The 13,356-nt window shown below is 42.6% G+C and overlaps 1 protein-coding gene across 1 annotated transcript; it reads right to left on the bottom strand.

The window, feature by feature from the left end:
- Window positions 1-1,866: 1,866 nt before the first annotated feature.
- Window positions 1,867-7,675, bottom strand: LOC147890604 (UPF0426 protein At1g28150, chloroplastic). Its single transcript, XM_087390846.1, has 3 exons — window positions 7,512-7,675; window positions 7,277-7,423; window positions 1,867-2,209 (listed from the first exon to the last, which is right to left on the bottom strand). Exons 1-3 carry the CDS (start codon window positions 7,551-7,553, stop codon window positions 2,042-2,044), a joined length of 357 nt encoding a protein of 118 aa, XP_087246972.1. The 5' UTR covers window positions 7,554-7,675; the 3' UTR covers window positions 1,867-2,041.
- Between the last annotated feature and the right edge of the window lie 5,681 nt (window positions 7,676-13,356).

The following is a 13,356-nucleotide window of genomic DNA, read 5'->3' as shown; positions in this document are numbered from 1 at the left end:
GAGCATGTGTAGAGGATGAAGACAAGAAAGCCATCTTGCTCGATGATGATATGGACTTCTTGGACAATGTGGGGATGCTTTTGAGTGAAGAGAAACGTAACAACTTTACATGGCTTGACAACAAGGTGTATGCATGCAAGCACTTTTGAGACAATTGAGCGACCTAGGAGCACGTGTAGAGGATGAAGACAAGAAAGCCATCTTGCTTAGGAGTACCAGCAAGACAATATGGTGAGATTGTTCGAATTCTCAAGCTTGATGACGATATGGACTTCTTGAACAGTGTGGGGATGGTTTTGAGTGAAGAGAAACGTAACAAGTTTACATGGCTTGACAACAAGGTGTATGCAACGAGTGACCAAAAGAAGAAACCAGCACGAGATTCACGAAAATCTAATTATTGTGGTAAGGAAGGCCATATTCAAAAGTACTACTACACTAAACAACATGATGAGATATTAGGGCAAGATAAGGGTAAATCACTTGCAATTGATAATATGGAAGAAACTATGATGATTGTTGAAGATAATCATCTCAGAGATCAAGATTGGGCTTTTTAATGTCTACAAATTCAAGAGAGCAATGTCCATTGCCAAGGTACAAGCTCTTTGCTAGTAGATGTCGTTTGAGCTCTTTGTGAGCATGTTTTAAGGTGTCGTGTGCTCAAGATGCTCTTTGTGAGCTTCACTTACTGTGAGTTGCTATCAGTTGTCCAATGAGCATAGTTGTTTGTACGAGAATGTTTTTTTGCACATTGTCACCTTCTCCCTCATTTCGGCTGAGGGGGGTTAGTAGGCTCATCCTCATGAGGGTGGGTTAGTTAGTGGACTCGCTTGTCCACGTGGAGTCCATGCACTGAGGGAACCACGTCGAAGGATGGTGAAGAGGCTCCAGAAGCTCTAGTAGGTGGTGATGAGGGTCAACTCCCACGAGATCAAAGCATGACCTTATTATGCTTTACACAAGTCAAGGGCAAGATAGCATGCTGGTGACCACGACCACGAGAGGCGGTTCTAATCAAGCGGTGTGTAGAGGTTCAACTCTTATGATTAGTTGTAGCTGTGTGGGGAATGAGCCTTTGTGGCCATCTATGATCATTTGTTATCTCAGTTTCACAGTTCATGAGCTTGTGTTTACATTTCTGAAACAATCCCTTAGATAAGTTTATTGCATGCACAAAATAGGCACTAAGCCAACAATTATGAGTACTATGATGTGAACACATCCTTGGGGCACTTTTCTCTCCAATTTAGAAGGGTTTTCCTCAAATGGTTAGTATTAGGTTTAGCTAACTTTGGAGAGGGTACTTTCCTCATGTTGGCCTTTCTTTGTAACACAACTTTTGGATTCTCGATACATCTCCACAATTTGGTGTTCTCCTCTTACCCAATGGCCAAGGCTTTGGCTAATAGAAGCCGTGAGTGACCACTAACAATTACACCTGCAAATCCAGATGACTCCACATGCTCTCGAAGGTATCCTGTGCTTTCATTGATCCAATATGTCGAAACCAAGGTAAATTCATACGCTGTCCAGCTCGAAACCAAGGTGAATTCAAACACTGTCCAGCTCCTTCATAGTTCAATGCCATCAAAAGCCACACACAAGAAAAGTCTTTGATAATTATCAATCATCTGCCCACTAGCTTCTTCGATAGAGACTTGACAAAAATGTTGGAGAAAGGCCTTTGTGGCAAGATTTACCACAGGCACAGTGAAACACAACAAATATTACAGCATGACCCATAAACTGCCAATTTTTTTGTCCAACCTACTGCAAGGACACAATTCCAAAGCTGAACACTGAATACATCATAGCAGTAGCTCCTCGCTTTAAACTCCAGAAGTAAAATCATAGGAAAATTACAACCAACCAACTTTTCTGATGGTAAAATTTTATAACTTCCCTGAGAAAACACTCCACCACAAGTTCAAACATTAATTACAATCCTTGTATATTTACACCATCCTCACCTCTTTAACCATCTCCTTTAGTAGTGACAGTCTTAGGTGCAAACAGACAAGGAGTTCTAATTGAAATTCTATTCTATCTGAATTTCTTCAGGGGTCTCATCCTTGACTTCAAGTTCCTCCAGGTTTTCAAGTCCTGCAGCTTCTGAAGTCCTTACAACCCATTCCCTTAACGGATCCTCATTCAGGTCCAGCCTGAAAATCCCTGCAAATACACCTCCAAAAAATGCCAATGGCTCCTGCAAACCGGACCCAAGCCAATCATTAAAAAGGTTGTAGAGCAAATAGGGACTCTGCAAATTAGAATGAGACAGGTGATGTGTTTTCAAGAGAGTACTAGAAAAGCATCAGAATTGACAATTTTAGAAGCTTTGAATTTGCTCCAGTATCCTAGCTTGTCATGATTGAATATGAGCAGAAACCATTTTTTAGATCAATCACAGCTCAAGCCAAAATACGAATTAAGATTGAAAGACTTCACATTATGACAAGACAATAAAACCAAAGCTGTGCCCCATGCATTGTCAAAATGATGGTTTTGGGATATGTGCTACGCATGTGGACAATGGAAAGCGCATTAATGGATCTTCTTGGTAATTTTGTGTGTCAAGCCAATAAATTCAACTCAAGTTTTGGTATAAATATTAAAGATATTACCAAATAATCAATTGGGGAAACAGCTAGAGCATATTATGTATTTACTTGCACCTCTTTGAGCTCCTAGCACCGTTGCAGCACCTCTCCCCCACACGTGCGTGCGATCATGCCTCTTCTCTGCCCTGCCCTCCCCTCCCCTGGTGCCTCTGCTCATCCCTCTTACTGCACCACTGTGTCTTCTTGCTGCCCTAGCAGACTGTGCCACCAATGCCGACCCTGCAAGACTGCCTCTTCCTCAGCCCCCTCCCAGTCTGCTGCTTTGATCCCACCTCAAAGGCAGCCCTTTCCTGGTTTCATTCAGCACCCACCCTGGGCAGGAATCCCCCCATTGCAGCTTGCCTGCTCGCCTGTCACCCGTGCTTGTCCTAGGCTACTCCACGGCAGTCACCCCTCCGTCCAGGCTGCTTCCACCTTCCTAGCCCCCTCCGCGCTTTTTTTTTCTAGAGAAAAGAGCTTTCAAATGATGCTTGAAAAACACTATATAAACAGCGTCCAAACGGAGCTAATGATGGTAAGTACAAAGAAAACTGGCTATCAAGAAGAAACCAGTCAGTTTCCAGAGAGCCCAGCTCATTGCCTAGGGAATCTCTGGAATAGGGACTCGCAGCTAGGGTGGGGGTCTATACATCCGGCGAATGACTCGCCTAGTAAAAGAGTAGAAAATGCCTGCAAGCCAAGCCCTTAAGAAATACTCCAGCCTTTCAGCAGGCGCTCTCAATCCTGGAGTCCCACACTCCCAAAATGCCCCGAGCATGTAGATAATGTCCTGCCAAATGGCGGCAAAAGTGGCTGATGGAGGGACCTGCTGGCCTCCCATTACCAAGCTGCATCGGGCCACCCAGATGTTCCAGGCAATAGTGCTGGCTACCGTCTCCCAAACATGTCCTCGTCCTGATGCGATTGCAGCGGATGCCGCTGGGAAGGGGGAACCACATCATATGCCTCTATCCTGAGAATCTGCTGCCCCTGAATCCTGTAAGCTGGGGGAAAGAGGTCAAAAGCGGAGTGACCCCTCTCCCATCACCCATGCGACCATCCCAAAGTCCCACTGTATCCTCTCCTATCTGAAGGGCACCCATTCAGATCCGCTGCGGGCAGCCCCAAAGACAATGCTGGATCACCTCCAGATCTCTGTCTGAACCAATGATGCCCCACAAAGGGCTGCGCAATCCCTCCCACCAAGTCTCTAGGATAGCTGCCTCATCTGAGTGCATGTTGAGGAAGTCCCTACTGTCATGCCTCTACCACCGCGGGAAGGTGTCTCCATGTCCCAAAGAACCTAGCTGGGCCACTGCCCCACTGTGCCCCCTCCGCGTTTTTGTGCAGCAGCTTGGAATGTGGGACTTCCTCCCTTCCACAATTCTTCATCCTACCCCGTCCTTCGGGATCTATCTGCCCCGAGCTGTGCAATGCCCTCAAAGCAAACACCCTAGCCCCTTCACTTTATCCTCCCTTGTTCCTTAAAATTCCAACCCCACCCTTTCCCCTGTATTCTCAACCCCATGAAAATTAGCTACGAGGTTTTCTCTGTTAAAAACAGAAATGTCATTCAAGATATCATCGTTCATACAAAAGCGCCTTCCTTCTCCATCTTACCTCGGTTGAGACTACATAGCTTCTGATCTCGCAGCCCTGCCTTTTTAAGCTGACACTTGATAGTTGTGATCCCTTGGTATCATAGTTTCACAGTGAATTTCTGGTGAGCCGATGTTAAAGGAAAATTCACATGATGTATGCCAACATAAAATGCAATATTGCAACGATGATGCATTTGCCCGACAAGGGAGAATTGGCACATTGTTGGATTCCTAGGAGCACTGTTGTGAACAAATTTGTAAACCGCAGCAAATTTGCATACGATTAAACATTGAATTCATAAATTATCACAAAAAGGGGAGGAGCACCATCATGAGAGAATTTTCCACTACATTGATGGGTTTCTGAGCGTAGTGTGGGAGTTGAAACACTGACTAGAATTTGAGCTTGGAGATTCATAGTGATGCTGTTCTCATGGGTACTTCCAGGCAATAGATGAAGAAGAATCAAGGTATCTTTTCTCTTTGTGCATTGATGCTAATATTGGTTGCATAGTTTGGGCACACTCATGGAAGCTGAAGCCTTCCAGACAAACAAACTGGTATCACCAATTCTGTGGAGGTGGTGGTACTGACTCATGCAGCTAACATGGGGTATTTTCTAGCTGCATGATGCTGGACAAATGTGTTGGTGACCTGTATGAAGACTTCGAGTCAAAGATGGCGGAGCCACAAGAATAGGAGGGATTGTAGGTTACCTTGGTGGACTCAGGCTAACTGGAACTTCGTAAAAGCTTGGTTCCAGAGACAACTAGGAGCAGTTCCAGGGTTTCTAGAAGGTTGCAAACAATGTTGAACAGGTTGAAACAAATCCAAGTTGCGAATAGTTTTTGAATGGGTTGAAACAAACTCAGGATGCTTCTAGCAAGATCTAGTCCGTTCCTAGTTTCAGAGGACAGCTTGATGGACCTATTGGTAGTGCTTGGATATCCTGAAGACTTTCAGGGGTTCCTGATGATCAGCAATTCCATATATGGGTGGTGCTATGACTGCAATTTGTACCTCTGGTCCAGGTTGGTGCTAATTGTTTGAGTACAATGCAGAGTGAAACCTGAAGGTGCAAAACTTGCAGGAATTTTGTAACAAAGGGGGCTAGTTAGTTAGCTAGTTAGTAGTCTTTTTTTTAGTGGGCTGCTCAAAAGAGCCCACATGGCACTCTTGGGTTAAATCCCACATAAATAGTTGTAAAATTACCAGACTGGCCTAATTATAAAAGGCTTGGCTGCTCATTTGACAATCATTAATGTAATTGAACAGCTGAGTGATTGCTCAAGCTGAATACAAAATGGAATCCTGTCTTGGTGCACACAAGATCTATGGTAGGTCCAGCCCATCATCCACACTCCTCTCCAACCCTTGAAGGTACTTCCTGTTGTAATTCCTGCGTTGCTCTCCTAGTCTGATTCTCCCTTTCTATTGCGCATTTTCCTATTCAGCTTTCGATCATTTACTGTTCCATGGTTAGAGAAGGTCTGGGCATAGTCCTACCAATTGTTAGGTTAGGAATAGATAGACAGAATTAGTGCTAGTTCTGTTGCATTGGTATCAGTCTGATGAGGAGGAGGAGGAGGATGAGGATGATGATGATACTGATGTGTAGTCGATCACTCTGACATGACTATGTAGTACGTAGCACTAGCTTTTTGCATTCTGCATTGGTGTGGATGCTCGTTTAGTAGCTCCACCCTCACAGTTTGTTTGTATCAGGATTCTCACAGCCTCATAGACCCATCGGTCTTCCAAAGACTTTAATAAACTTTCTCTCTCTCTCAATTCATCCTGGGCAGCCATGCACAGAGAGCACTTCACGCTAGATAGGTTACAAGTTGAGGTAGTTGCATCCTATACATACTTGGGGGTTCTTTTCTAACACGACCCGCAAGATGTGACCCTACACTAACCTACAATCTCATCCTCAATCCAACCAAAATCATAGCGCAAGCGCCTCGATCCCCCCGACCACCCCCGAGCACGTGGGCTACAACTTGACTCATCCATACGTTGTATCTAACCCAAGCATGTTAACTCAAGATGTCACATTGCACTCCCTTTAAAACACAATTTATGCGCCAATAAACCTATATAGAAAATCTCTTTGGGGGAGTGGAATTTATCAATCACTCCTATCAAGATACACCCAATCCAAGAGAGGCACATTGTCCCTACCATAGACTCCACCTGAGCACAATATATAAATTTACTTGACACACAATTACTATATAGCTCATGAGCTGTACTAAATTTCCAGGCTTCAAGATGTGACCCATATGTGAGAAATGGATCTTAGATTCCTCTGGTGATTAAACTCCATTTTACTTAACTTTCTCACTTGAAAGCTTAAATGAAATAAAACAAAATAATCTTACTGAACTTCTTGATCACACTAAGAACCATTACAAGATCATTTAGCAGCTTAATGCCCAAGTTGCAGGTGGTTCTAATATCTACATACAGCATACATCTCAAGGTTATCCCATGTTCAATAGAACCTTCGTATTCAGCCCGTCTTACAATAGGCAGCAAGGTCCTGAATTTGTCAAAAGCCAAGAGCTTCTCATGAATATCAACACAAAGCAAATGCATGTGATGTGAACACGACCCATTGTTCCAGTGTTTGACCTCTGCACATGTTAATGTTCCTGAACGCCAATGGGCAGCTGGTGATGACCTTGTGCTTTGTCTGCAACCATATATATGATCAAGAAGAAGTAATACAACGTGCAACCGTCCGAACATCAGGTATACGACGTCGGGCTAAGAAATTAGCACTCCGCCCGAAATGTTATTGGGTAGCGTACGATATGCTCTGTTCCATCAGCTACGATTCGTATATAATTGCTTATCCTCGAAATGCGTAAATCCAAACAACGTAAGACATGCTTGTTGTAAGTCACGTAAGCATGACGAACCAGGCAAGCTAGGTGTTTGCGCTACACTGTATCCCAATAGTCATACGCTTTAACGGAGCACCCTAGATCTATAAATGTTATCGTCCCATTTCAATCATTCAAGCCAGCATGGAATAGGACAAGAGCGACATGAAAGTCCATATACCTTCAGTGCCTCTTTCACAATAGGATCATCTTCAGGATTGAAGAAAGCGTTAGTTCGAAGACGACTGGTTGACCTGTTCGCACTCAAGGGAACCAGATGCCTCGGAAAAGAGGTGCGCGATATGTAACTGGCATAGGTGAGAGGGAGCTGAAGGCAATCGGAAAAAGAGGTAAGTGCAACCGGAACGAATGAAGGGACTGAAGGTAGTTGATAAACGAAGATCGAAAGGGCTTACCGGGCCTTTGCAGCTGATGGGTTGGATAGAGAGCAGTGCCATTGTACAAGGCTGCGTGCAGCTGAAGGACTAGGACTTAGCAGTCCCTCCACATCTTACTTTGACTACTTGAGGCAACAGCCTTTACACCAAGTGGCTAAAACTTGTGAGTGGCAGCTCACTATTCTATCTTGGTCACCTCTTACCGCGGGGTCATTCGCACTTTCAATTTCAGTTCAACCCCAAAAAAAAAAAACAAGTTGAACCCTGTTCAAGTATCAGGGCGGCATTGGCACTTTCAAATTTAGTACAACACAGCAAAAAAAAAAAGTTGAACCCCGTTCAAGTGGCCTGTTGCTATGAAGGGATTCACAATAGGAAAGAGGAAAAGAAGGAGAAAAAGTTGGAACGACATTAAGTGGCCAAGAAAAAGGGGGACCAAAATAGAAACAAGAGAGAAAGGGGGAAGAAAAAGTGGAGCCTCAATGAATCACAAAAAAGCTAGAAATATTGAAAAAATCTGTGAATTTTAGCTTCTTAAGAGAGGAATCCTCAATATAGCCTACCTTACGGCAAGCCAAAAAATAAGGTGAAGGTACTTCAACGGGCCTGCCCTTGGAATGTTGTTGGTTGGAAAATCAATTTTGATTGTTGAAAGTTGTTGGGTAGTGTTATGTAAAGGAAAGAATGGTCGGACCAATATACGTAGTTTGTGTCGTGCTCAGTTGTTTTGTCGGTACAATTTGTCCACATCTGGTCAATGTTTGACCCATTTGTTGTTGTAGCAATTGTAATAAGTTGTACCATTTTGTAGGAGTACATCATTTGTCGAAGTGTCTTTGTTTATTTTGTGTTAGAGTCGTAGTTCATGTTGAAGTCCCCCACAATGTATGTTGTTGTGGGTTGCGGTATAATGTTTAGCATCGTTTCTATAGCCTCTATCAATGTTAGAGATTGTGCTTTTGGTGATTTATATAAGTAAATGATTCCCATTTGTTGTTTTGTTATTGTTTGCAGCAATGTAAGTAATCACTCACACCCTCCAATGCAAAACTTGTCATGTTGGAGCAATGTTAGTTCCTTTTTGTAGTATGTTGTCAAACCCAGCCCTATTGTTGTCACGATGTTGTTAAATTCTGGCAGCGCCAAGGTTGGAAGTGAGTGGATGTGTGTTTCTTATAAGCACAATATGGGTGCACTGAGGATACTTGTTGATGTTAGTAGGTCTTCATGAGTTCGTAAAGACCTTATGTTCAAGCTTTGGAATGTTCTTTTAGCTTGATCCCTTTTTGTGAAATCAACTTGTTCGAATGTCCAAGCCGAGTTTGTACGTAGCCTTGTTAATTCTTGGAGGTCGATGCGTATTTTTTTTTTTTAAGTTTGGATAGGAAGTAAATATTGCTAGGGTCACAAACACGTGATAACGCAGTGTATGCAAGGCCATTCGTTTTGATGCCCGAGGGGTCAAATGCCAGCAATTCCATGGTTAATCCTTGCGAATATTGGATTGTCCTGGCAATAGCTGCTAACTGGATTGGGAATTATTTTCGTGTGACTGTATTGAGTTGGTTGTTTCCTACTTGGAATTCTCGAATTATTTGTAGAATCAGTGTCCATCATGTTGGTACATTGTCATTGTATAATTGCTTGTTTTCATATCTTGTTTTTTTGCTGACATTGTTGTTATTTAATTCCATCCATATGAGCCATAGTTTTGTCTTGGTGTTGGAACCTCTGAAGATCCCGTCTGCACCGTTCACAACCCATCGCTGATTCCCTGAACATATTTCAATGATCATTCCTGGTTTTGAGTCTTAGCTCATTGTGAAGTCCACATGTTTTCCTGGGGTTAGCTCGGATTGTTATGGTCTTGCTGCATGTGTTTGACCTATTGTCGATCGCTTTGAATACGTGTGGTTGTCCAAGTAGTTTGTTGAAGACATTGTCATTGTGTCTATCTTTTGCAAAGTTTGTGAAAAACAAGTGTGGGATATTATTTTCCTCAGGTAGTTCTTTTACGTGTCTTCTATTCAGAATTTCAATGTCTTCATCAGTTTGTGATCTTGTACAAATTCTATTTAGTACATTGAGGAATGGCACATTTTCTTGATGCATTGGTGGTTGTAGTTCATAGTATCGAACATGTGATCTCCAATAAGAGCCTAGTGTGATTGTTGTCTCGTATTGTGTATTGAAAAATCTAAGAGTCTTTCATTGGGCGGCTGGGCTGGCAAAGATCACCACAGAGTAGGATATCCACCCCTCAAAAGGTTTGTTGTGGTTGTGCTTTATTTCATGCATTATCATGTTTGTTGCAAGGAAGGTGTTTAGTCCAACCAACGAGATCTCATCAATCACTACTAGTTCTACATTCGTGTAGTGCGTGGATAAAGTTTGTAGTCTCTCTATTGATAGAGTATTGTAGTTGCTTGTCAGTAGAGGCAAGTGAAGTGTTGCATGTATCATGCTTTCGCTTATAGTTCTTGCTGCTTTGACCGTGTACGCTAGTAATAACGCTTTTGGGAGTTGAATATCCATTATGGTTTTGTGTGAGTAATAACGTAGTAGCGCCTCCACAATTGTCAACACCAAAAAAGTTTTACCGGCCCCGGCGTTTCCAGAAATGAACAAGCAAAATTGTGTTTGTGTTTTATTATTTTTTAAGAAGAATGTCTTTTAGTATGATTCTCTGATCAAAGTTCATTTAGCAACGAGTAATATGAATCATTTGACAAATGTTTTTCGTTGCATTGTTGGATACCATGAAAGCCCTTGGGTCTATTTTGTTGGTTGAGTTTGTTTCGAAGGTCAAATTTTTCTACAGACCTCAAGGATTTTTCATTATTTGAGTTCGTAGCAATGCTTGTATCAATGTCATTCGATGTTGATGGGATATGAGCCATTCCTTTGAAACAATGCCTGGTTTCCTCTAATAGTTTGTTGGAGGCAGTTGTAGATGTCTTTCCAAGTTTGAAGCTCAAGGTCCAATTTGTGTTCTTCAAGTTTGAATGGTAAATATAACAAGCATACTTCTCTGTAATGGTTTTCCAGGTCTTTATCTAGGTTGTAATTGTTGAATTGAATTATTCGTACATGTTTTCTTTTCTTGGTTGTTCCTCTTTCTATTGTGTAATGGCTTGCGAAACTCACCAAGCAAATGTCTTGCAAGTTTTGGTTTCATCATGAGTACTTAATGATTATGTCATCAAAGAAGATGTCAGTGCTTTCTAGGTGGAGTTGTTCGAGTTGTGCATGCTATTTTAAAAGCAGTGTTCTATCTTCAGGGGTGCTTGTGTTTATGTACAAAAATTCTATAGTTATGCTTGTGAGTGGGAGCGAAAGGCATAGGTATACAGCTTGTTGCGCACTGATGTGCTGCGTGTTTAAAATCACGCCACCAACTTTTTGGATTTGTTCATCTACGAAAGCATTACTTTCGAAACTCTGCATGATTGCATTCATAACTACATCGTTGGTTTCTTTGTCAATCTTTGTGACGTATGATGTACAGTAGGAGGCTACACCATGAGGATTTAGGATGAACCACACGTCGGTATTTGCCTCCCACTGTTCAAAGTGTCTTCAAATAAGTGAAAAACACAAACACATCTCCACTCCTAACAACAAGCTGCCAGTAGTCGAAGTATAGTCGGAAAGGAAGTGGACTATATAAAAGACTATCACAAGATGTAAAGAGGACAGAGAGGAAATCTTGCAAAAGGCAGTATGCTTCTTGTATATTATGTTTTGACAGAGAATACATCAACTCAATAACTCAAACTCTCAACAGGAGCTGATACATGTTATATAGCCATCCGAGATCAATCCGACTGTTGTAAGGCAACAGTAAGTTTCAAAATGTAATAGTCCCAGGCAAAAACATTATGTGGTGGATCAAGCCATTAAGGAGTGCTATTAGGGACAGTTACAACTGTCCCTATAGTTACAAAATGATCCCACTACCTTGTTCTAATAACTCCCTCTTACCAGAGGTGTATTTAACCTATCCCATGGTTAGTGTCCACGTGGGTGGAGGCTATGCCTTCAACACCTGGCACTTCTGGTGCAGAGGCTTTTTCTCAAAAAGTAGGGGACACGAACCCTTCTTTACTAAAAATATTCCTTCAAGTGCACCTTGAAGGTATGTGAAGCATTGAGATCAATCAATGTTCCCCGGGTGACAACTGGATCCACAATCTCGGTTTCTTCTTTCTGTTCTTGAGTCTCCGATGGTGCTTCTGCTCCTTCTGGCTATTCATTGGTTCTGTTGGGGCTGGCACACCTGGAGTGGCTTGGGGTAGTTCTGACTTATGTGGTGCTGGCATCTTCCTCGAGCTGTTCTGTTGTAAGCTTAGTAATCTATGTCATGAATCTGTAGGGTCATTGAAATTTGCAGAAGTTCTTGCTTTCTCTGTGTCAAAGATTGTGAGAGGGTCCTCCAATGGCATTTTCTTTTTCTGGGCATCCTTTGATTTTGCCCTTAAAGTCTCCAACTCATAGGCCGTGGCCTCGTAGGAATATGCTGCCGATGCGAAAGCATCGTATGGTCGTTTCGCTATAGTAAACAGTCTACCCTTCAAGGTATTCCACAGCTCTTGGGATGTCCAGACTAGTTGATTTTTTAACTCAAAAAAAAATATTTGCTAAGGAATACGCTGTCTACCTCGTCGGCCATTTCCTTGAGTTGTTGTTCGACATGTTGGAGTGCATGAAGTTGTTGCTATAACAAAAGATTTTCGATTTGAAGGTCATTTTGATTTGCTCCCATACGGTCGAGCTAAACAAAGAATTCATCTTTCATCTCTTGGAGCCATGCTGTCACAATCGGCATGCAATCCTATTGTACCTTGACCTGTGCTGTCAGCTTTGCAATATGTTTGCTCTGTTGCTCTGTAGACCTTGCATATTTGTCCTGAAGTTCTGTAATTTTGGCATGTGCATTGGCAAGCTGTTGCTGCAAGTCAGAATGCTTGATCATGAATTCATGTGCTGCCTCCTTTTCTTTCTGGAGCTATTGGACTTGCTACAGTGTAGCTTGTTCTCTCTATTGTTGTTCAACATAATGTTGGAGTACGAGCAAGGCATTGCTAGCTTGCATGCTTGACACCTCTGTGTGTGGTGCGAATGCATGTTTGTCCTTCACAAGAGTTTTCAGCAAGTCAAGCTTCCGGATTGGAGACAAATTCTCAAATTGGGACTTGGGAGGTGAGTTGAGGAACAAACGAACCACGTCGTCCTTGGGCTTGAGGCATGTTTCATTCGGCATCTGTGCTTGAGTTCATTGATTGAGCTTGATTTTTTGGCAGATTTCTATTGTGTTTGCTGAGGGGGCATCTCCTCCTTTGCCAATGGAGTGTCCCAGAGTGTATCTACCAAGGTCTTACTGTATACTACTTGTAATGCCTCATCCTCAGAATACTGAGCCGCTTGCAAACCTTGCACTGTTGTAGCCTTTAATTTGTCGGATTCTTTGTTGTCTTGCTCTGTTTTGTCATGCATGTGCTTTTTTCTATCTTCTCTATATTGTATAATGATGTTTGGCACTTCTTCCTTAATTTGTGCTGCAAATTTGAACAACGCTGTGATGAACAGTGCAATCTTCGAATGTGCATTAGATGTAGTCAAATCTTTCTTTGCTATCTCCCCCATGAGACGTGTATGCAATAGGTGAGCCCAGTTGATTCGTGTGTCCTTTTCTGCTGCACAAAGCACTACATATGAATCTCGGCTCATTGTGTTGGGCTTCACGAACAACTCGGTCTCCTCACTTTCTGCGATGACAATCGCCTTCTCCTCATCTAGGCTTTGTTCGGGGACTCTTTCTTACCGGAGTCAGGGACTTTTTGCTTCGACCCATCTTGTCATC

This window comes from Dipteris shenzhenensis, chromosome 19, assembly GCF_047967505.1.
Source record: "Dipteris shenzhenensis isolate YYH24624 ecotype China chromosome 19, Dip_SZ_1.0, whole genome shotgun sequence".
NCBI lineage: Eukaryota > Viridiplantae > Streptophyta > Polypodiopsida > Gleicheniales > Dipteridaceae > Dipteris > Dipteris shenzhenensis.
This window is presented reverse-complemented; position numbering and strand designations above follow the sequence as displayed.